The 25,364-nt window shown below is 33.7% G+C and overlaps 1 protein-coding gene across 8 annotated transcripts in view; it reads left to right on the plus strand.

Moving 5' to 3' along the window:
* SBF2 (SET binding factor 2) overlaps positions 1-25,364 on the plus strand; it is a 260,200-nt gene that overhangs the window by 201,887 nt on the left and 32,949 nt on the right. For 5 of the 8 annotated variants that reach the window (XM_083839897.1, XM_083839898.1, XM_083839894.1 and 2 more), the window contains 13 exons: positions 1,815-2,077; positions 3,371-3,543; positions 3,809-3,882; positions 4,266-4,461; positions 5,353-5,480; positions 7,457-7,632; positions 8,580-8,725; positions 12,529-12,727; positions 14,804-15,000; positions 17,870-18,007; positions 19,155-19,250; positions 22,963-23,034; positions 25,094-25,278. In XM_083839897.1, the coding sequence (XP_083696023.1) occupies positions 1,815-2,077; positions 3,371-3,543; positions 3,809-3,882; positions 4,266-4,461; positions 5,353-5,480; positions 7,457-7,632; positions 8,580-8,725; positions 12,529-12,727; positions 14,804-15,000; positions 17,870-18,007; positions 19,155-19,250; positions 22,963-23,034; positions 25,094-25,278 (2,043 nt within the window). The remainder of the gene's footprint in view (positions 1-1,814; positions 2,078-3,370; positions 3,544-3,808; positions 3,883-4,265; positions 4,462-5,352; positions 5,481-7,456; positions 7,633-8,579; positions 8,726-12,528; positions 12,728-14,803; positions 15,001-17,869; positions 18,008-19,154; positions 19,251-22,962; positions 23,035-25,093; positions 25,279-25,364) is intronic. The other 3 variants (XM_083839899.1, XM_083839901.1, XM_083839896.1) reach the window with 2 other exon arrangements.

The raw sequence follows: 25,364 nt of genomic DNA on the forward strand, positions 1-25,364 counted from the left end.
TTTCTGTGTTTTTCTCTCATTTTTCCTCTGTTAAAGATACTGATACATATCTATGTTCATATGAAGATGTGCTACTAGTTAGTGTCCAAGTTAAACCTATGAAAAAATACCTGAAAAATCTCAGTCAGGAAGAATTTTGCAATTGAAGAAAATGTCTTAACATTTACCTATACTTTTCTGAAAATAAATACCGTGCTTTAGAATATCATCTTTAATGTAAAAATGTTGTTTGCACTTAATTTTCTGAAGAAAAATATTCTTTAGGAGGTCAGCTTAGAGAAGTACAGAAAGAGCATTTTCACAGTTCATTCACTTAAAGCTTTTTTAGGGCACTTACTTAACAGTGGTGGAAAAAAATAATCACACTGATACTCAGTTACTGATCTTTGGCAGTATTCATGAACAGTAAAAATAACAAAAATTTGGACTTATCTGCAAAGCATTATAATTTGATGTTGCCGTTATGATTTTTATGTAAAACAACTCTTTGTGTCATTTTTCCACCCTTTAAGGTGTATTTTTTCCTGAAAATAGTAACTTATAATAATGTGACAACTAGCAAGAGTTCTGTTACATCAACAGCTTAAGATAGCAGCAGTTCCAGTGTCCCTGTAATAGATTGTTATCAAGCCCTAGGCTGGTTTCTGTTGAATGGTATTGCTTGCTTTATTAAGATTGGACAGATCTTCCAGAACACAAACCTTCTCAATAAGACGAAAGTATGCCTCTAATGCAAAAATGTAAGTATAATGGGAAGCCTTGCAGCATACTAAAATTAGAATTTTTAAGGAGCACATACACATAGTAAAAAGCTATTTGTAATCTCTCTTCTTTTATGAAAATAGAGCTATCAAATAGGCGACTGAAAAATGTGTGCTTCCCAAAGACATACAGCACTGTAAAGAGAAGAAGTAAAATAAAGAGAGAGATTACCAGAAACGTAGTTAGAATGAAGACTTGAAAAGGCATGTCAGACATACCAGGAGTAAAGAGAAAAGGACTCTGTGGTTGTGTACTGGGAGCCCCTTTACATCTGACGCTGTATAAGGACAAATTCAAAGAATAGTAAAACTTAGAAGAAAGCATCTACTTAAAGTGTCACATGTGTTTGTATGCTAAATTAGCTGAGCTTTACGTAGTATGAAGAAAAACGTTTACAGGATACTTATACCTCTAATAATTTAACATCAGGTGTTAGGTCAGTCATATCAGCTTCCAGATTCCTTTATTCTAATTTCCTCAGGCTGTAATATAATTTGGCTGCATGTCATCTACCTAATTTGATCCAAGCAAATGCTAGAATTGGACTCCAACATGCAAAGACTTGAATGTTTTCAGCTGGTCTGGAAACTATTTATATAAAAGCTCGCCTCACCTGGACATCCTCGGAATTTAGAAGATATCATCTGCATCAAGCAGTCAGCTGCATGTTGTTTCTCAATCTGATTTATGCTTGATCTTATGTGAGCTAAGCGGATAGGCTAAGGAAAGCAGCTATATTAAAATCAGTAAACCACTCTGAAGTAACATAAAAGATTATGCAGCATAAAAAAAGATCTAGAAAGAAATGATGTTAAATTAGACCTGTCTACAGTAGGAAATGCTACTTGTGTATTTCAGTAAACTACTTCAATCCTGAGTTGCTGTAATCATACTCTCCTTAAACCCTACTAACCATAGCTATCTGCTTTTTATTTTTAAATAAATATATAATTCAAACAATCAAATAATTTTAATAAACATTTTAATAAACTTTTTTTTACTAAAAGTTGTTTTTTAGAGTTATAGTTTATTTGTATTTATATGTCTTTTAGGACAAAAGTTCTGTAGGTCTGGACCACGATAAGACAGCAATGGACCTGGCTGCTGAACAGTTGCGATTATGGCCAACTCTTAATAAACAAACTCAGCAGGAATTAGTCCAGAATGAGGAAAGTACAGTTTTCAGTCAGGCAATTCATTTTGCTAACCTCATGGTCTACCTGCTAGTACCGCTGGATACAAGTAAGAACAAGTTATTGAGAGCATCAGCTACTGGTGACTGGGAGAGTGGAAGTAATAGTATTGTCACAAACAGGTGGGTACACAAGTTCAGTGGTAATCAGTCATGTTGGGACACTGCTTTCAAAAACTTGCTAGTTTTTAGAACTTCATCTAAACATCAGTTTTTTTCAGTATCTTCTCTTATTTTCAAGATCATTAATTAAGGAGAGTGGGAATCTAACATGGTTCCTCTTAAATGATGAAGTATCACATCGACAAATTTACTGCCACTTAAAGAAGCATGATAATTGTATTGCTTCAGTAAGAATTTTTAATGTGGTAATGCAAACATTGAAGACAAACACTAGAGTATAATGAGAAAGAAAACAGCAGCCCAAAAATTACTGTTTACTCTGTTAGTTTTCCTATAATTTGAGTTTATGTTCATGAAGGGCGTTTGTTTGTTTGTTCCAAGAAAGTGTATATATATATATACATACATATATATATAAATATCCTTAAAATTACAATTTCTGTGCTGCTAGCTTCAAGGAAGAAAGTTACTGAGGTCAGAAAAAGCAAGAAGGCTATACCACTTGGACAAATGTTAGATTACTAAGGGGGCAGGAGCAGCATAAAGACAGTTCCTTTCCCTAGCACACAAATCCAGGAGATTTCATAGCAAGCCTTCCTCCCTCTCTATTTATTGTCTTCATTATTAGCTATGACCAGTCAAAATTCTCATATGATAAAATTGTAGAACACTATATGAGGACACTGACATGAAGCAAGTAGTTTATGTGTATTGAACTCCACTGTCTACTAAGCACCTCTAAACTCAGTCATTGAGATATGTTCAGTAGATGAGTTGCAGCATATATTACAATGTATGAATCTGGCTTTTAATGTTGTTACAGGAAACCTTTTCAGATGTTTGAAATACATCTCCCACTGACTTGATTGTATTTTATACCTGAAGCACAAAATACTTTTTTATAGTCTTTTTCTGTTTTTAAATACTTTACTCTGCAATTATAATATTCATTTAATTAATTCTTCTGTATTTAACATGGGTTGTAAATAATGTAGTTAACTTTTTGAGAAGACGTGGAGATTATTTCCAAGCAACTGATCTGTTTTTTTCTCTTGCGGGCTGGTCTTCACTGCTGAATTCATGGAGAAAATGTTCTATGTCGTCGTGCAATTCTGAAACCGTTAATGATACTGGGAATACAGTGTAATTGTGGTAGGAGCATATGTTTTCAGCAAGTGGTTTATGTATTTTTACTAGAAAAAGATACAGCTTTTATGTGTCTAGGCAAGTATCACGCGTGTTTCACCAGCTTATTTTTTCCACACTTGAAATATCTTCTATTTATCTCCAAAGTATTGCAGGCAGTGTTGCAGAGAGTTATGACACTGAAAGTGGGTTTGAGGACTCTGAAAACAATGATGTGGCAAATGCAGTTGTACGCTTCATCACCAGATTTATTGACAAGGTTTGCACAGAGAGCGGAGTTACACAGGATCACATCAAGGGTCTTCACTGCATGATACCAGGTAAGAATTGTGACAAAAAATATGCATTTGTAGTCTTTCATTTTTCTTCTTTTCTAATGAAAGAAATGCACATTTTCCTTTCAGTTAATTTCAGTGGGGATAGAAGATCAGATTACCTTTAAAGACTGTAATTGCTGTTGAATTTCAACTAACTATTCCCTTGATGATTAAATTTGAGAATTTTAGAATATCAGAGTTCTAATTAGATAGCAACTTTCTCTCTCATATTATGCCAGACTTCATTTATGGTATTACTGATTTCCAGGCATTGTAGCAATGCACATAGAGACCCTGGAGGCTGTCCATCGTGAGAGTAGAAGGCTTCCACCAATACAGAAGGCAAGTATTATGAAACATGTTTGTATTCCTTACAAGTATTAGAATCATGCAATTCAGTCATTTTTTTCCCCCTCATAATGTTAGGAGGAAACATCAAAACATTGTTAGAAATTTTCCACCAGTGATAAATAGCACTTGGCTTTGGTCTCCTGAAACATGAACTTACAAAACTAGAAGAGCCAGACTTCTGATCATAAACAAGCTGTTGCATACCCTCTGTTTTTTGAGACCCATTTCTCTTAGTTGAGTCCAAACACCATCTCCCTTCTGTGGAATCAGTCTCATAACAATTTTGTTTTGAATCTTTTTTTATGCCAAATATAACTAGGCTGAGCTATAACACTGGTATCCCTATTACACTTACGCTAATTTATTTGCATCAGCCCAAAATTCTACGACCAGCTTTACTGCCAGGAGAAGAATTTGTTTGTGAAGGACTCCGTGTGCTACTGGATCCTGATGGCAGAGAGGAAGCTACAGGAGGACTGCTTGGAGGTCCTCACATCCTCCCTGCTGAAGGAGCTTTGTTCCTTACCACCTACAGAATTATATTCAAAGGCACTCCTCATGATCAGCTGGGTAAGAAAAATAAACAATGATAACTGTAGTACTTCAGATAGGCAAGACTTTGAGTTGGCCTATCTATTCAAGCATCAGCATCAAAATGCATATACCTCTAAGTATAATTTTTCATGTTGATGACATTGGAATAATCTTTTATTATAGGTTTTCATCACTAGCTTTGACAATGATTGATCTTGATTTTGTATTTAACTTAACTGGATTTCTTCAAATGAGGCAACATATATACTGTGCTCTTACATATTTTCCTATATTGATGTTCATATATATCTGTGGTTTCCACTACTCCTAGCTTTCCAATAAATCATTTTTTTCAGATGCTGGAATTGTGTAAAATGAAAAACATTCTAAAGTTAGTATTCTCCTTTCAATGATTGTTAATAAATTAACTATTGCTTTTAATATGTAATGGAAATTGCTCTTCTGAATGATAGATTTTTATATTTTGACACTTGCCATTAAATTAAATTGTCTTTCAGAAGTACAAGTTTATTTTGGAAAGTTCACAGTCATATGTAAAGAAATTAGGATACAACGTTCATTGTTTATAAGGTGCATAATGCAATACAAAAATGGAGTAAGTTTGAAGCTGTTTCTTCACCCCCTTCCAACCTAGATTGTAGGGGTGCATTTCCAATATGTAGGAAGACTCAGAAGGAGAATATTTTTCCAACTATGCTAAATTAAGCAGAAAAAAAAAAAACAGATTATGGATAATATTTGAATTTTCAACTTTTCAGGTCTTTTGCCTGAAATTAATTCTGTACTGTTATTTTTCCTATTGCTTTGTACTTGGTCATTCCTATCTGTTCAAAGTACAGTGTGACCAAAACAGAACTGATTCTGTAATCTAACAAGTATCTATAAACGACATTCTGTGGTCCTCAGTGGGGGAGCAGGCAGTGATCCGGAGCTTTCCTATTGCATCTGTTACGAAGGAGAAGAAGATCACTATACAAAACCAGTTGCAGCAGAGTATGCAAGAAGGACTGCAGATCACTTCAGCTACCTTTCAGGTAAAAGGAAATTTTGTAAAACTTACATGACACAGAAAGCTCAGAATACTTTTGAGCAGCAGTTTGTCCTGATACTTGGGAAGAGCTCAGTTTCCTGGCCTGTCAAGTCAATACAGAATGTGGACTCCTCTCATAGAAACTCTCACTTTTTTTTGGCCCAGTTGATACTCACAGCATTACTGTTTTCATGTTTCTTTCTCTGCTTTTCTCACCTTTCTATTTTGGATCCGGTCAAGTGCTATTTCAGTGTGTTCAGCAGAGGCACTTAGTGCCAATTGACAAAGATGGACTTCAAAGAATTGGGAATCATGACTTCTCTGAAGCCTCCAAATGTTCCTTATTGGTGGTAATCTAATCTGTGGTTAAATCCTAGGAGATGGGAAGTTGAAGACAATGAATTTATATCACAGACTGAAAGTAGACTTCAGTGCTTAAGACAAGAAATACTCTGCTGGGGTGGCTGACTGCAGAAATAAAATTTCATTGAGAACAATAACTCTTTAACATCTGAAAATAAAATAGATTATCAACATTTTAGTAGTTGCTTACAAAGTGGACATTATTTAACTGATCATCCTTAAATATCCCAGTCAAAAGGATAAGATTAGGAATACAAATAAGTAAAACAACCAAAAAAAAAAAGTTGTTCCTATGGACTTTTTGAGAGGACTTCATGAAAACTTTTTTTTCCAGAAATACTTTTACCAGGATAATTAACATACTTCAGTGATGTGCTAAATGCAGACCTAGCTCAGTGTTTTTAGTGCTGGATTCTGGTCAAACATCATATCTGCTTTTGTTTAGCATAGTGCTGTATTAGGTTATGAAAATGAAAACGGTTTTCTTTCTGTTCCCTTTGTAACAGCTAGTGTTTGATACAGTATAAGATAGCAGCAACCCAACCCCCATCTTTGTTTATTAATTAGGATGTTCAGAGTCTTTTGGCTGTAGTTATGCTATTTAATATCTTTAAAACTTTGTATCAGTATAGCTTCTAAAAATTCCTTCAAGGAGATCATAGAACAACAGAGTTATTAATCTTTTGGAAAGTAATTACAAAACAAGTGAAATTAAAAAAATGAAATCCACCTTCAAGATGACAAGCAAACTTCAAAACGTATGTAGGTATGCAATCAAAGATAAAGCTCTAGGATATTTCTTTGTTTGCTTTTTGCACATTCTTAAAGTTCTTTTGAGCCCTTTTATGGATTCCCTATTTTATCTCTGCCTTAGTTTTTTTAATTCTTTTTCCCTGAAGATTTGACTATCATACTTTTATCTGAGGATGATGGAGTGTAATTTAAAGAAAAATAATAACAATTAAATAATAAATAAATGAGAAGTTTTTAAAAAACATTTCTAACGGGCTGAATGGATCAGTGTTGAATAGCATGAGGTTAGTTCCTTTCCAAGGATCAGATTTCACTATTACGCTTTATTATTAGCAGTTTTCTAGACTTTGGAAGGTGAGGCAAAAATTAGGATCACTAAATAATGTAAGTTTAATGCTTGTGACATATGAATGCTGAATTTGTTGATTTGATGAGAGTACATTACCAACTTTACTTTCTGATATATAGTAGAGCTGACAGAATATTTCCAACCTGAGCTATCCCATGTGACTAGCACTTTAACTGTTGTAGACATCATAGCACCAGCACAACCACTTAAAATATTTCTGTGTTTGGTATTATGAGAATTCCAGATGCTTCACAGTGAAAATACCTTAGTATTAGTTACAACAAAAATGCAAAAAGTAAACAACAACAACAAAAAAGAATGAGCTGTATGATATCCCTCAAAATCAATAGGATATACGTATATATATTTGTATTTTCTGATGGGCATAGTACTGCCTAAGTATGTGGGTTTTGTTAATATATATTATATTATATATATAATATATATTAGGATCTTTTAATTTATTTTATCATAGTTTTTTTATATTTTCTAACATGTCCTGTCTTTATATGCAGTTAATTAAAGTAGCATTTGATGAAGAAGTAAGTCCTGAAGTGGTGGAAATATTTAAGAAACAGCTAATGAAGTTCCGCTATCCTCAGTCTATCTTCAGCACTTTTGCATTTGCAGCTGGGCAAACAGCACCACAGATAATTTTACCAAAGCAAAAAGAAAAGAACACTTCATTCCGGTATAGTCATTCTTCTTCTTCTGTCACTCTCTTTTTGTTTACTACTAGTCAAATAGTTCAAACAGTCAGACTTGTTTACTACTAGTCAAATAGTTCAAACAGACAGATTTTCAGATCTCCAGATCATTTAATCAGTTCTCAAGAAAACCAAAATAACTGATTGCTATTCTCTGTCTTTTTATCTTTACTGAAAACAAGGTAGATTGATACGAAATAAATGTGTATATAAGAACATACTGTTTATTCTTGCTACAGTAAATTTGAACAAGTATCTCATTACATTTTGAAACACGCACAATATAAATAACATTTTCAGCTGTGCGAACTATGCCAACATAGAAACAGATTTCTTGTGTATTACATTTTAGGTTAGTAACCTAATGTAGGCTAGAATTCATTTTACTCTTTAGTATAGTCTGTTCAGTTGTCCTTGTTACTTTAATCTAGAGTTTCGGCTTTGGGTCCCCTTTTGAATCTTATGTTGCACATTAGTTTTTACTAGACTAGATGGATTCTTATGCCATTTCAGAGTGGTAGTTTCAGTGATTCTTTCTTGATTATTGCATTGTTGACATGGGGAAGCAGAATTCCAAGGTAGTCATGGAATCTCAAAACTTTAAGGTAATATCTGTCTTTCCTGCCTTCATTCTGCTATCTTCATAGATTTGTTACATTGCTAGCAAAGTACAAATACCTAAAGAAAGATTATGGCTGCTTATTCATTATGTTATATATATAATAGGTAAAATTACTCTCCAAGTAATAAAATTAGCATTTAAAAATTAATATAGGAAGTCATATTTCTGGTGGTCATGGTTTTGTTATTAAATGAGAAAATACAAAATGTTTTTTATATGGGTAAGCCCGTTCATCCTAAAAATCTGTATGTGCTATTGTGGAGAATTATATCCATCTTTTGTAATATTTTTATTGTTATGAATTTATAGTACCTTCTCAAAAAGTATTGTGAAAGGAGCAAAACGTGCTGGGAAGATGACAATTGGTCGCCAGTATTTATTAAAGAAGAAGACGAGCACAATAGTGGAAGAAAGAGGGAATCGTCCAGGCTGGAATGAAGATGATGATGTCTCTGGTAATAATAAAGTATTATCCATTTTTGTTGATAAGTCTTACCTAGAAGAAGAAATTGTGAAGTCTTCCTAGACAGGAGAAAGAAAGGTAGCAAACACGTACGTTTTTAAAGTGTTTTTGTTTGTGATGACCAGACATACAGGGCAAAAGTAGTAAAGTATAATAAATGTATTATTTATATTAATTATCAAGGTATCTTCATATAGTATCTTTAGAAGCCTGACATCAGCAATTATTCTATAGTGAGAAAGCAGTATTTGGTGAGATTCAAGAAACAGCCAATACTATAGGCAAATTTTGTATTTGTGAAAGTGACAAATGATTTCTGAAGGCAGCAGTCATTATTACTGACAATACCGTTTTTCCAAACTTCTGTTGAAAGGGTTTGGAGACAGAAGGTAGAAGGTGATTTGGACTCTTTGTATAGTTCATGTGATGGTGTGGAGTTTGACTTTCTTCCAAACACTTCTTTTCCTACCATGTGCTGCTGTCAGTATATCCTTATCTGGACCAGTGCTAATTTATAATAATCCACTAGAGGGAACCAGATTCTCCTGTACATAAACAGGTATTGTTTTGTCATACCATTCTTTCTTTTTTTTTATTAAAAAAAAAAAAAGGCATTTCTGATAATGAAGTGTTTATGAAACACTAATAATTTCTTCAAAACATCAAACAAGCCAAATTTGCCTTTTGAATATTTAGTCAGTGAGCAAGGTGACTTAAGTGACTTACATGCAGATAAATAAAAGTTTTCTGAAGTCAGAGTATGAGAACGCACTTGATCTGTTCTCTCAAAAAGAGAAAAAAAGCCATTCCAGGAAAGAAAAAAAAAATCTCTTCTTCCATTCCAGATAAATATGGTGGGAAAAAAACTGCACAAAGAAAAGGTTATGAAATATGAAATGTCCGTATACTGCTGAAAATTTACATTAACTGAATTTGCAGCTTCTTCCTTAAGTGCTGAGTTAGTATGTGTTCTAATGTTGCAGAATCTTCAGGTCAAAAGGAATTGTGCAGTCAGTGCCTGTTCTGGGTGTGATTTTGTATCCTTCACTCAGAGACACCAAACATAATTAAGCCTGTGTATTCGCACTTCTCTTTGCAATGAAGAAATCATAAGAGTTGTTGCATTGCATATGTACAAAACAACTACATTCTTGAGTACAGGTGTTACATAAAGATTAATGACAGTCACTTTTTTCCTCCCCTGACAAACTTAGAAAAATATAAATTGTGAGACTTCCTACCTGCTGCTTTCCAGATGTTGTGACTGGGTATGTGTGAGGTGATTAAAGTCTGACAGCTTGCTTTTCTGTTCACACTGCACTGACACCTCAGCTGACAACAGCACTGACACCTCAGCTGACGACTGTAGTACTCCTTGCTTCAGACAGAGTACAAATAGCTGTAGAAAATTTGCCGTTTAATCACTGAAATTTGTTTCATATTGCTTGCTGTGAATTACTGTTTGTTTGCAAGTCTCAGAAACTGAAGTATAGGAAACTATGTAGCTATAACAAGAATGAAGCAAATGGGAGCAAATGGGCACTATCTGCAGCAGGTGATGCATTGTCTTACAGAAAGAACCATTAAAGATAGTGTTGGAAGGAGCTTCAATCATCTACTCCATCTCTGCCGCAAAGCAGAATCAACATACCTATTATGTTCCTCATATGTGTTTATCTAACTTTTTCTTAGCTTTCAAAGATTAATTTTTCACAACTCTAGACAATTTGTACTAATACTTTAACCATCCTTAATGCTGGAGAATAACAAGCAACTTTGTGATGCTCAGGGCTAAACATTTACTTGCCACAATTTAAATCCTTCATTTCTTATTCTGTTACTATGTACATGTAGAAGAGATGACTCCCTTCATTTGGATTGCACTGTTTAATGTATTTATGGACTATTGTAATACTTCCTTTCTCTGTTCTTTTCTGGATATTAAATATCTGTAGTTCTTTTCAGTCCTATGCATTAGTCTTGACAGAGTTCTGATTATCTTCATTGCTCTTCTCTCGGTCCTCTTGAACTGGTCCACACATAACTTTGCTTGATTTTCAGAATTGGGCACAGTACTCTAGTTACAAGCTGTTGCTAATGAATACCTGGAACTTTTCTTCCCCACATTTCCTCCTAATTTTTATTTTTTGGAGAGTTTAGAATCTCATCATACTATAGGTGATCATAGTGGTGTGTTCAATGAAATGGGAGACCTTCTGCAAAAAGTGCTTTTACAAGCAGTCATATCTCAAGAACAGTAAAACAGAGGATTTATTCCTCTTATTTTCTAAATCAAATGAAAAAAAATGCATTTTGAATTTGAGATAGTAAAATATATCTTCCTCTCCCTCTTCAGGTTAAAGACACTGGTATGAGCTCCTATAATCTTTAGCTTTTTTACACATTCAGGAAGATATTTTGCAAATTCTGATCACCAATATACCTGCTTTCATGAGAGAAAAATGCATTTAGGAAAAAAAATCAAGAAATGCACCCTCATGTTATCTAAGTCAGTTATAGCATTTAAAATTGTTAAATACCAAGCTTCTGTGTTCCCCAAAATAAAATGATTTCTAAAACTCCTTTACTTTGTTTCTCTTAGTGCACTTTATAATTGTAAATGTTTTGTGACTTCTTCCTTACTAGGACAAATATGAAAATATAGGAAAAAGGGGAGATATCTGTAGCACTAAACTCTTCCTTATTTAAGTCAAATAGAAAATAGTTATTTTTGTATGATGCATCATTGGAGCAAAAAAATTATTTATGTAGCTTTTATGCTAAGATAAATAAAAAGACGTATCTAGGTTCTACTGCTGTAAATTCTGAATGTTGTCTGCTGCCAGTAAACTTCTAATCGTATCATAATTTTAGGTTTTAAAAGTAATTTTAATTTCCAATTTTATAAAGTACTGTTTTAAATTTAAATCTTTATATACTTTGTTTTGCCTAATTCATGAAGAAATATTTCCCCTCATATGCACATGCTTTAATGCTTGAGATAAAGTGGTAGCAAGTAACGGATACATACAGTGAACAGTAAGTCTGCTTTCAGACATACTTGGAAATAGTTGAAGTGTTGAAAACAGGCAGGTGGCAGGTTTTGTACAAAGACCCTGCTTGACTTGAATTTCTGTGTAGTTTGAACTTGTGACATGGTTTTTATCTTTCACGGTTAAAGTTTCTTTTGGTTTGGAAAGTGCAACTGATTTGTATAGCTGAAGAAAGCTGCTGTTTAACATTGAAACTGAAGCATTAAGAAGCCAACACTTATCTGCTGTGAAATTATGACACAGAAACATTTTTAATTTGAACCAAGCTTTAGAAAGATTTTTACATCTTTTGAAGACGGTTTTAAAGAATTTACGAGATCCATTTTATCTTGCATGTTTAATGAATTTATGTGCTCATTTTTGATTATTCTTTCTGATGTACATCTTTGTATAGCAGTTGTGAGTTTAACATGCTGGCATAAATACACTGTTAATAGAAAGAATGCCTGCCTTCAGTTCAGTTGAAATAAATGTATGAGAGAAGTTTTTCTGGAATTTTAGCAAAAGAGAGGTGTCAGCCATGCCAACCACTACAACAGTAGGTAACTTTGGGATATACTTAAGTTTCCTGACTGGAGTATTATTTTGTTGCTTATAATTTCTGCAAACTATAGCTTCTACTTGTTAGTGTCTGTAATTGATCACTGACAATAAGACAAACTAATAATTATTTCAGAAAGTAACGTTTTTTTGTGTAATTGCTGGCTTTTGCAATAGCAAACTCAAAGATTTTTGATGTTAGTTTCAGATGACAGTGAGCTGCACACAAGTGGTACCCTAAAAGCTTCAGAGAAGTCAACAATGGAGCAATTAGTAGAAAGAGCCTGTTTCAGAGACTATCAACGTTTGGGACTAGGGACCATCAGTAGTAACACTTCTCGATCAAAACCAGAATACTTAAGAATAACTGCATTGAACAGGATGTATTCACTTTGCAGGAGGTGAGTTTACCAACTCGGACAAGTATTTGAAAATAAAAATGATATAACATGTATTCCACATTTCATATTCATTTAAACAACTTACTTTGTCTTCTTTTTTGTCTGTACTAACTGCGTTCAACCAGTGGCCTTGAAGCTATTTGTATTCCGCTCTTAGAGATTCCTCTTCTGTCACATGGTGGTTGTGTATGTAGTCATCAGATTTGGAAAGACTGCCAGTGATAGTAGCCAGAAGTGAGCTTTCAGAGCCTCCCCAGAAGCTGTCAGACAAGTCTTTATTTCTAGATTCTTTTCATTGCCTATGGAAAGAGAGTGTCCTTGGTGCTTTCAGAGGAGACTAACCTAGATACTGTGAATTGCCTTCTGATGTAGTTTTTCTCTTGGCTTTCTACACTGAAGATTTGCTACACTGAAATTAAGAGGCTATTTTCCAGCTAATTTAGTGATGACGCTAGATGGTAGAACTCAGTCTGCCTTGATGGTTTGTGTTGGTACTGGAAATTATTTATGTAGTATTATGTAGTTTATGTAGCACATACTCTGTTCCTTAAAAAAAAAAAAAAAAAAGCATCAAAAACAAGTAATTTAACTACTTTCTTCAAATCAAAAATATGTTTTAAAATTGAATTCATGAAGGTATCTATACTGCTTTAAACTTTGTCATGTACTGGAAGTCACATGCTGTACATTAATGCATGAATGTTACTAACTCCCTTTCTTGGTTGTGAAAGTGTAATTTGCTACCACTACCCACAAAAATTCTTTATAATAGAAAGTATATCTGCATAAGTTGTATCAGGAGAGCATCTGCATTCTCTAAAGCCAGTTTTGGCCAGTCATTGCTTTCATTATGGATAATGAAATTGCCAGCGCTTCATGGAAGAAGGGCACAAGAAAATAGTAGATCCTTTCTATTTTCTTGCATACATAGAATAACAGATTAATAACTGTGGTTTTGTGCAATCCCCATTAAATACAATGCAAATAAAAGCATTTAAGTCTGCACATTTTGGCTGTGCTCTGGGCATTATGTAAACAACTTTTCCCTCTCAAAAATCTACCAGTTTTTAATATAATTAGTTTCTTTGGTAAAGATAATTGATGTCTCAGTAGATTACAAATCGCTGTATAGAAATACTTACCTAATGCCATATTAGTTTGACTATTGTGTTCTAAGAACCAGAACATAAATTTTATGTACATTCTTTTTGTATGAGGGTAGTTCATTAAATGTCAAAGTACTGAATTTACAAGAGCAGTGTATATTCTATAGGAACAAAATTGTTCAGTAAGCATTAACATTTCCCAGCTCATTGTGTTAGTTTCTTCTTAACGTATGAAATTGGCACTTAAATTGAATATTTTTTTAAAGAAATAGAAAATAATCTTTCTCCTTGCTTGAATCCCTTTTTTTCTAAAAGAAACACAAATACCATCTTGTTGAGTTCTCTTTTTTTACATCTATTGTATTAGTAAAGTTCCTAATCTCTCAATGTATTGTAGTGTTCTAAAAAGTACACAAAATTTAATTTTCAAATACACTGTTCCAAGGAATATGGTTATAAAATACATTTTGACATAAACCAGTTATGACCAAAAATTATTGTTTTAGTTCTGATACTCTAGGCAATCTAAACATTCTTTCATTTCCATTCTTATATTCTATATACAAGTGTCAAAACAAAACTACTGTATCATGTGCATGCCTCACAATTCTGTTTTCTGTCATTCTCAAAACTATGGCTTCATTATAGTGATGGGTAAGAGATCCACTGGGAAGAGAATTATTACCAAATATAACATAACCTTAGATGGAAGGACACTGAAAGTGACAGTCTTACGATTTTTTCCTATTTTAAGTTGTTTAAAAAATGCAGTTTTCTTTACAAATAAATGTATTTTAAAGGATTGGACTAAAACAGGAGAGTTGTGGAATAAAAAACAGTAGTACCAGTTAGCATGTATTTTCATAAAGATATATACTCTGCCTATAGCTTTAGGACTTTTTGTTGTTGTTTAAAATTTTGAGAGCACATTTAATTGTTGTTCAAATTCTTCACCTTTTTGTCAATACAGTTATCCTGGACTTCTGGTAGTACCTCAGTCAGTTCAAGACAGCAGTCTGCAAAGAATTGCTCGCTGTTACCGTCACAATCGCCTACCAGTTGTGTGTTGGAAAAACACGAAAAACAGTACTCTTCTACTTAGGTCAGGGGGCTTTCATGGAAAAGGTGTTGTTGGCCTCTTCAAATCCCAAAACACACATCCTACAGGTGAGCTGATACAATTAGGTTTTCTGTATATGTAATTTTATTTAGAAATACTTACTTTTCTAGAAGAATTAATAAGATGATTGAATCAAAAATCTCAGGGTATGAATGCTTATCGGTTCAGTTGTTAAATATCAGTTCAGTTGTTATCGGTTAAGTAGTTCAGTTTAATTACTATCTGTCATGAAGCAGACCTTGAATGGTATGAAGGTGGTTCAAAAAACATTAATTGAACTAATCTGAATAGGTTATATATATGAACTAGAAGTCTTCAGTAAAAGCTTGCATCTGCCAAATGCAATGTTTCTGAGAATAAAGCACCTATTTTCTGATAACTTCCCCAGTTTGACTTCAATTATCTGTTTCCATTGCACTGTTTTCGTAATGAGTGTATGTTGTCATTTTTAATAAAGTACTATATAAAATACTAGAACAAACATTATTCAACAGATTTTCTTAGGTCTTTCAATTTGATATTAGCTGAACTTTTATCTTTCTTTTATAAAATATAGGTCTGAAAGATTATTGTTGGGGTCTTTGCATTAAGTAAATCTCTTCCTTTGTATGATGAAGACTGGACCAACACAAGATTTGTCACTAGTTAATTTTTTCAGAAGAATAAAATATAGGGTAAAACTGATTTTGGAAAGAACAATAGTTGACTTCTTCAGCACTGTGTGAGGGGTGATTGATGTTAAGGTTGAAGGGCAAATTTTCCATCTGTAATCTTTTGCAAATACATTGTTGCCCTGAACCTTTAGCTCACATATACATTTAGTTCAATAACAGAATTTCATATAAATCAAGCTATTCATCTCTTGGGTCACTTTACAAAAAGACACACAGTGATCTTCACAAAATAAAGCTTTCCAAGTGTAAGTGATAAGGACGTTATCCTTTCGTTTAGACATTTCATTTCATTTAACTAAGTTGTTAAGAAGTAAAATGACTTTCTGTGGCATTGCTTCAAGGGCTTGAAGTCCTAGAAATCATTAAAGTAAATTTCAGGATGTGCACATTCTGCTTAAAAGTTGAAGAGAAAATGTTTCTCTTCAAACTTCTTCCACTTTCCGAGACTGCAGCAGCATGATGCTTCCTGCATGTACATTTTCTAATCACTTCCTAATTTTACTGTTAATTTAGATACTGCTTGAATCTATCTTGAAACTTCTTAAGCCACTTCCAACTAATCAGGTAACTGTTAGTTTCCAGTGTAGCATCTGATTGGAGCATCACAGAGAAAACTATTTGTAAGTTACAGTAGTTGTGGCTTGTCGAAATGTGCTCGCTCAGGTTCTTTGACTCCCTCTTTCATCACAGATTCCAAATTCTGGCTCTTATGATCAAGTTATATTTTTGTCCTATAGCAAGTCTAGATGTGGCAAGTCTAGTAAGCTAGAATTCAGAAAAAAAAAATCAGTTGGCATTTGAAGAAAATCTGACCCCTTGAGTTTGGACAGTTTTTTGTCTTCATAGTCATAGTATAGCCCAGGACCTAATTCATCTCCTTCCCTTCCTTCTAAGTCCTTGCAGCTGGACACAAATGGATGTTTTTTCTTGTTAAGGTAGTTTCCTCCAATGGTCACCTAGTTTCCTAATGCACATTTAAAACTTGCTTTTGTTTTTGCATTGATTTTGTGTTCTGTTATTTGATTCTTAACTTCTTGAAGTCCTAAGTGGATGTCTGTTCAACTTCATTGCAGTAATTTCTCAGAACATCATGCTTTCTCATTGTGCTTTTTCTATTTTTTCCACCCTGTTTTTAAACTGTGTCTGTGTCTTCTCTAGCTTTGCTTTTATCCAGTCTTTTGCAGCCACTTCTCTCTCTCTGAAATGGTCCTCCTCTGTGTTCCCAAGTAACTCAAGCAACATCAGTGACATCTGGAGAGTGATTCAATTTCTGAGATACATAGAGGAGCCATCTGAAACTCCACGTGTGTCAAGGATTATTCAGAGGTTTCCAGAAAATGATTATGGTTCTTAGAGCAGTGCAGCTTCTCCCCCCACCCTTCCCTCCTCCACCCCACCCTTAGAGTTTACCTAAGTAGGTGGGAAGATGCTTCCTGAAGTTACCTGCTGGTGAAGGAGCGGGTAGGCTGTCGCTGGGGAACAGGAATGTTGCTTTTCATAGCTGGAGGTTCCTTTACATGTGTTATCCAGGTGTGCATACACTGTCCATCCTCTTTTCTCTTTCTATTTCACTAAAAACATCAGAATCTTGGGGTAGGGTGCCTGAAAGATTTGAGGGTTGTGTCCAGTGATGCCTCTAACTGCATAAACAGATGGCATAAAAGACACCAGTCTTTTAATAAATGTATACTTTCAGTGAATGGGCAGCATATCTCAAGGAACCTCTGCTTACGTGTAAGATACCTTCCCTTACTGTATTGAGGAAGAGCCGACTGAGTATGGTTTTATCTTACTTCTGTTGAAAAACTGTTCTATCTGTTCTCTACGCTTTTTTATTGTTATTATTTTGAGGCTGACATTTGCTGACAAATATCACAAACTTATAAATTTTACTTTCACTTCTGAGAGTGAGGGGAAAACTACATCATCTCCATTCTGTTTGCATTGACCACTTGTGAATTGTCAATGTTTTGAATGGTTACCACTGGATAAAAGACTCTTTCAGAAGCTTAGCTTTGTGGAGTGGAGTGGAATGCAAGAGAATATTGCTGGTGCTGCTTACAGCCAGGTGATGAGCATCTGGGCATTCTTTGTCATCGAAGAAATGACTTTTTCAACATAGGACAGACAAACCATGAAATTGTCAATGATCTTTTTTATATGGTTAGGTTTTTTCTTTTGTTATTCTGTGTATTTATAAATATATGTTAATATTGTCCATTCTTCCTGCAACTCTTTCTAGCTCCTGCTTCTTTAGAATCTTCAAGCAGTATAGAACAAGAAAAATACCTACAAGCCTTACTTAATGTGATATCCGTCCACTGCAAAATGAATGGCAGTAATACTCTTACTGTTAGACCAACAATTGCTCTATCTCCAGGTAAAATTGTTTGGTATAGTCCTTTTCTGTGGTTAAGTTGAAAAGTGAATTTTCTTGGATTTGGTGTTAGTTCAATTTGAATTCTGTTGTTTCCTCTATTGTTTCACTTTCCAGATCGTTTTATTCACTCTTAGTTTTAATGAGTGTGTCTTTGTACATACAGGATGTTTTTAAACTTTTTCAAAATGTTTTTCAGTGTTCTTAATCTGATGGTAAGTGATTCTCAGCCTATGGTTCATGGTTTTTAATGAAATTCACTTGGGTATGATGGGCCAATCTAGAGGCATTAGTAATTTTAACAATTCTGGAGCTAATAATATAAAGTCCTCCAGAATATCAAGATGCGATGTTGTTGGTGTTTTTTTTAAATATCAAATGCAACAATTATATAACAGAATCAAAAACATAGATACACTTTAAGGTCTTCTGTAACAAAGTAGGCATATTGAAATCTATATATAGAATAAGAGAATGCCAACCTGAAGAGACTGTGAAATGCTACTCTGTTTCATACAGTGAGAAAATGTGAGATTGGAAGGCCAGACTCCACATGAACAGATGCAGTATTTAGCTACAAAAGTAGTGGAAGTCATTTAGGCATTTTCATGTGTTACATACTCACAATAGGATTTTAATGCTATTTCCATGTAGAGCTTACTTGCAGTGAAAACTCTTTCAAAAGACATTATTTAAGTTAGGTAAACGTGGAACCGTGAAGAAACAAATCCATGTTTTATCTCAATTACTACATGATGAAACTGATATGTGAAGGTATTCTCAATGTCTTAGAGAGTATGTGACTTGAAATTGTCTGTCTTGCCTTGTCCATTTGGTGGAAATTGGCCTAATAGGGTCAGTGGCTTTTCTTGTAAACAGTGGCTTTTCTTGTAAAATAACACTATTTCCAAAGTGTGCATGCTTTACTTCATTTATTGTAACATACGTTGATTGCTTAACTGTATCTAACATCAACATTTTGTTGCCAATGTATACGTCTGTCTTAAAAAAATACAGCAGAAGTACAAAATTGGCAAGAATTAGCTGCATTAAGTGTGAAAAAAAGGTATTTTCATCATTTATGTTAAGTGTTAGTCTGAGTAAGTGTAGTTTTTTTTTAATCTTCTGTTCTTTTTTTGGCTGACTTTAGGCACTGAAAGGAGGGCTTCAAGAATGTCTACTGTGTTTAAGCAGGTAGTGCCAGGACATTTGGATGTAAATCTATCCAATAGCTTTGCTCGAGGAGGTTAGTAAGACTAGATCAAAGTCTAAGTACCTGTGTTATTTGAAATAATAAATGATAACAAAATGTCAGTGAAATAAAAATAATTACACTGCTTACAAATTCATTACATTCTGAAACAACAAAATCAAAATTACCAATTAGCCTCAGTCCATAACATACTCTTAGTATCTAATTTCTGTTTGTCTTCTACTTACCATTGAAATAAAGCTAATTTCATGTTCGAAATAAATGGAAAATTAAGCACTCAGTTAGGAAATATGTTTCTAAATACATTGTGATACATCCATATTTGTAATGTACCTGACATGTATGACCTAAAAATGCACATTTTACATTAGGATTGAATGCACTTAACAGTCCCCAGTTTTGTAATTTGTATTAGTCTGGCATTTGTCTGAAGATTAGCTGATGCTTCGTCTAGATACAAATAATCAATCTGAATAATTTTACTCTAGGTAAAGGAAGGTGTTATGTGGCCAGGCTGTAAGAGTAGGGAGATACAGTGCCTTCTTTGGGAATAGTTATTCTTAGTTACAAGGGATCATCAGTGTCATTTCTACAAGAAACTCATTCTGTGAAATGAATTCCAGTTACTTTTACTCTTCTGGTCTGATGAAATTATTAAGATTTTTTCTGTGCTTAAACTAATATGTTGAATTACTTAAATACATTATATGTTTGTTAGAGTAAGGGTAAAAATGTTTCTCAAAATGGAGAATTTTAGATTTAGTTACCTTTTATCCATGAAGGCTACTAATACAAATATTTTTAGGCATCTGAAAGTTGCTTTTCTTCCCTTATGACTCAGTGCAGCTTTGTAGGCAGCAAAATACCAGTCTTACAGCAAGTTCAACTCAGATTTTCAAAGGTAGAAATGAGAAAAGATTTTAAAAACTTCATCTGAAATTAAAGCTAGACCTATTTTGACCTGCTGAGGTCTATTCCAACCTAAATTATTTTGTGATAGAAAAGCTGTAGCTTTGTATGGAGAAAAATAAAACAATTTTCTAGAGAAAGACTTCCAAAAGAGATGGAAGAGATTAGAAAAACGAAGGAAAGAAGAAAGCAGGGGCAAAGGAGGAAGCAAAGGAAGGAAAATACACACAGCTATATAGAGAAGTTATATGAGGATTATAGCAGAAAGAAAGAGAGGAAGGACAGTTTATGGGGATCATCGCAGAATGGACAATTCTTTTCACTTTCATTAGTCATAGTATATGCATAATTTATATCTAAAAGTTCTGTTGATGTTCTCTATTCACTGTCTTAAACTATTGTTGTACATGAAGATGAAAAAAATACAGAGATTTTAATTGGGTAGGTAAAATTACTGGGAACTGAAGAGAGCAAGAGTGTCTGGAATTGTTAAATGAACTCATGGGTGTGCACAGCTTGTCTTAGTACTGAAACAGTGAAAATACTGGGTAGCTGACAGCAGACATTTTGTTGTATTCTACCTCCTCATGTTGGGATAGAAGTGCCAACAGCAAAGTTTTGCTGAGGAGCCATGAAGATACTCCAGATAAGAAAGGGAAAAGCTTGCTGTATGACTACATGGAAGTTATCTTTTGAAGTGTGATAGAGTGAGCTACTCAGTGAAGGAAAAAGGAGTCTCAAGGTAGTGTAAGAGTCGCAGACATCACGTTTTCTTGTTGGATATTGTCTCTTGGCTAAATTTCAGCATTAATCAGGAAAAGGCCAGAGAAATTGTCTTGTATCTTGCTGGATTGATGCCACACCTGCTCTATATATTTGAAGGGTGTAACTACAGACCAGTATCTGCAGTCTATTCACAGCTCAGCAGGATACATGAGGACTTTGCTGAAAAATAAGAATGTTTGACAAGTACGATGGGAGCCCTAGTGAAGGTGAGAAGTTGACAGGGTAAGAGAGAAAAGAGAAAGGGAATATCTTAATGTAAAGATGTGAACTCTAGGGTCTTTTTAAGTGAGAAAAGAGAATTCTTTTAGAAGAAACTCTAAAATACACAAATTATATAGATTGCTTAAATTGCTGTTCTCAGATAAATGGATTCACATTGTTTATTATCACAAGGATTTTTACTACTTTTGCAAGCTAGTTATATCATACATGTGAAGTAGTGTCACAATACAGTATGCAGGACCAAAAATACAGATTTTTTTGGTCAGCTACAAAAGGAAACTTATTTTATGCAGGCAGTCTAAAGTGATTTCTCTTCACATTCCGTAGAGTAATTCAAAAAGCAAAAACAAAAAACACACACAAAAACAAAATAAAGGCTGTGTGGTTAGTTAGTTACTTTGTCATAGCAAGCATCTGTAACATCCATTTAATAACTGGATTTTGCACTAAGCTGTACAAAATATAATAGCAGTATTTTTGTACGTTTAATTCTGGATCACTCTTTCCTTCTTTATTTTTATTGTCACACATAGAGGGCTCAAAATACAGATTCAGCTTGGATGCACCAACTGAAAATGACATTTTCCATTCTTTTGTGCCAGACACCGTGTTTTTTTTAATTTAAAATTAAAAGATACGTGGCAGTGCTTGAATAGTAGTTCCAATTTTAAAAATCATCCTTGTTCTGAATACTCATTGATATTTGTGTCCACACTAAGTACTGTATTTTTTTTAGTTTATCTGGAACATTGTAGTAAAGTATTTGCCTAAAACAGAGTTTTTTCTGATCAGAAATATTTGCCAAATACTTATATTTCATAATATATTTTCATTCTTAGACCCTTTTTTTGGCAGTAATTTGGTTGATATCTTTCATAAGTTCACTAAAAAATGCATATCTTTTCTTCTTATATTACTTTATAAGTACAGTGTAATTATAAAGAACAGCAATTCTTACCTAGTTTTGTAGTGTAATTTAATAGAATAAAATTTTAATAGAATAAAGTCCTTTTCTCAGTATGATTTGCTACTGCTGGAAAATACTAAGATACTTATAATGAATAAATAGAGACTCAGCTCACACATTGATTTGAAAATCAAGATTCATTAGCAAGAACATGTTTTAATAGAACATTTTAATGAAAAGAAGTTGCTTGTGTAGATGTGGTTTTGCAGCCAAGAACATACACTCTGATAAGCATATAAGACTCCAACCAAAAATGAGTACTTATACAAGGGAGGGAAATTTCTTTGTCTGATAGATATTGCAAATTTTCTAAATCATATGGTTGTACTTAATCCTTTAGAAATTTCTGTATGTATATAGAACTAATCATGTCTTACATTCTGATTTGATTTTGAGGTCCATTAAATTACCTACTTAAAATAGACTAAAACAGTTTTACAAAAATGCACTAAGATTTGGGATTTTTAATTAAGGTAATTTTCAGCTGGAGAGAAGCCTTCAATAAAATATTCAACAGAATGGTTTAATCATTAAGTTTCCTTTACAACATTTTATAACAATAGGAAAAAAAAACAATGATTGCTGCATTCATTTAAAACTAATGAAATGATAATGAAAATTACTGTTTTTTGATAAAAGGATACTTCCTTCCCACTTAATACTGGTTTTCTGGCTTGATTGATGTTTTGCCTTGTGATGACTAAGATTTTTGCTGTCTGATAAATCATGTAGTATAAAAAAATTCTGTATATACTTAATCTTTGGAAATTAATAAGTAACGCTTTTCTTTTCTCCTGCAATGTCTCTTGCTGCAATGTGCATTCCATTCTTCCTCCTTCTGTCTTTACTGTTATCTACCAGTGCTTGGGTACAGAGATAAATGTTTCACTCATTCAAATTCCAAATCAGCAACTAAGGGAAGAGTCCATCAAGGTACTGTATTCTGTGTCCTGAAAGCACATTCTGATCTGCCATCTCCATAACTACTACTATATTTTAATATATGCTAAAGTAATGCTGTCAGAAAGCCTTGACTCTGCATTAACAAAATTTGGGATTTTGGTATTCACTGTTGTGGTTTTGTTATGATTTGGGTTTGGGTTTATTTGACCATTGAGTGTATGATGCAGTGACACTGATAAGCCACACACTTCACCACGTTATACTTTAATATTATGACCTAATGCAGAGTGACATGTCGAATTTTTAAGTTCTTTCAGGAAAAGTTTTCTGTGCCAAAACTTTAAACCACAAAAAAAATAATTCTGCAGAAAAAAAACACATTTAGTACTCCTACTGCCTTAGTAGAATAATTAAGAAATACTGTTACCCAGTCGATGAACTTTCTTTACAAAATTACTGGGTAATGTTAGTGAACAGGGAAAAATTGGTATTTGCCAATTTATAAACTTGTAATAATACAATACATCACAAATAATGAAAGTTATATACTGCTACCAAAAAAATAAGATACTAGGCAAAGTTAGAAAAGAAATACAGTTGTCTTTTAGTCACTGATATCCATCAGTGGTAAACATGTTCATCTGCATGTATTTATAAACAGTTTTTATGCTTTTGATGTGCTACAGGCTCTAATGATGCCCTGCATTTCTTGTATGTTATAAAATGTGAGTGATATGATATTTTTGTATGCATCATCTTGGGAGAAGAGTTGTCTGTGTTGGAACTAGCATTTTTTCATACCAAATGAACAAGAACTTATTTCTTTTATTAAACGCTTTCTGTGGTTTCTGTTTGTGTTCTAAAGTCTTCATTGTAGCAGTTCAGATGTGGAACAAAAGTTTACACTAGAAATACTGTGAGATATTTTATAAAACTGTCTTTCTTTGAGGTTGGAACTGTTTGGAACTGTTAACCAATTCATAGGTTTCTAGCCAACCATCCTCAGTTAATCCTATTTGTTTGCTCATATCTTTTGGATGGACAATAATATAGCTGCATTAGCTACAATATGCAAACTAAAATGTTGAGAGGCAGAGTTTATTAGATTAGTACAATGCCATTCAAATACAGATGTGCTGCTTTCAGATGCAAGGCTGTGGTTCCATGTTACACTGCACTCACTGTTCCTTACTTAGGTTCAAGCTCATGTTGTTGCTAGCTTTGGGATTTCTGTACCATGCGAGAGTATTAGTGATCTTAGTGCCAGATTAAAACTAGAACTGTGATCTTCTAAGCATCCCTCTGTCTACTCGCACAGCTGTACTATACTCACATCTGCTAGAATATAGTTGTGAAAAATGTGATTAGAAAATAACTTCCTTAAATTCATTTCCATTTTTAGTTGCCCAGTAAACATGAACAGTTAGAAACTAAAATCCATGACATTCTGCATTTTAATCACTGTAGTTGGAGAGCAAATATGAAATACTTTATCTTGAAATGTAGTATTTGAATTGATCCTTGTATATATATTTTTGTTATAATAGGATATGGGGTGCATTATTAAATAGTGTGGGGTGAAGGGAACACAAGAATTCTAGATAAATGGGGAATTTCAAGTGATAGTATTTCCATTTTTGAGGGAAGTAATTATTGCATAGTATTCTTATTGGTTAGACTTCCAAAATAATATGCCTTTGACAAGGAAATAGTTGACTTTTTTGTCCCTACTTCTGAAAGAAACACCAGTAATTTCATTTGAATGTACTTAAATGGATGTTAGTTACTTGCAAATTGTGATTTCTTTTATCATTGTGTAACTGATTTCATAGCAACCATTTTCTCTACAGTAGAAAACATTGTTTGATTAGAATCTTAGATTAAAAGACAGTACAGTAGAATGATTTTGACAATTTTTGTTATGAAATGATTTCTTTGCAGCAGGTTGTTAATTGTGTTCTATGACGAATGCAAGTGACACGTTTAAACACTGTACTTTCTAAATTACATTGTAGCATATGCATGAATAGTTATTGTCTCTAGTGCCTCACACTAAGAGGTTTTTAAAATATTTTTCATCTTTATGAAGGTGTATGGGCAAGTCTTCGTTCAAGCAACCGATTTATCAACGCTCAGACTCCATTCATTGATGTTGGTGCAAGACTTGCAGGCAAAGACAATACCACTTCCTACGGTAGCAGCACTTTTTTGCAAAGTCAGCTTTTGAGACGTCAAGCAGCCCTCTATATATTTGGAGAAAAATCTCAGTTACGGGTAATGTCATTTTTATTTTTATGTTAATATAGTTTTTATTTGGCTTGAGTTTAATAGCCCTAATGTTTTTACAAAACAAAAATAAT

This window comes from Anser anser (assembly GCF_964211835.1).
Source record: "Anser anser genome assembly, chromosome: 5".
Classification (NCBI taxonomy): Eukaryota; Metazoa; Chordata; class Aves; order Anseriformes; family Anatidae; genus Anser; species Anser anser.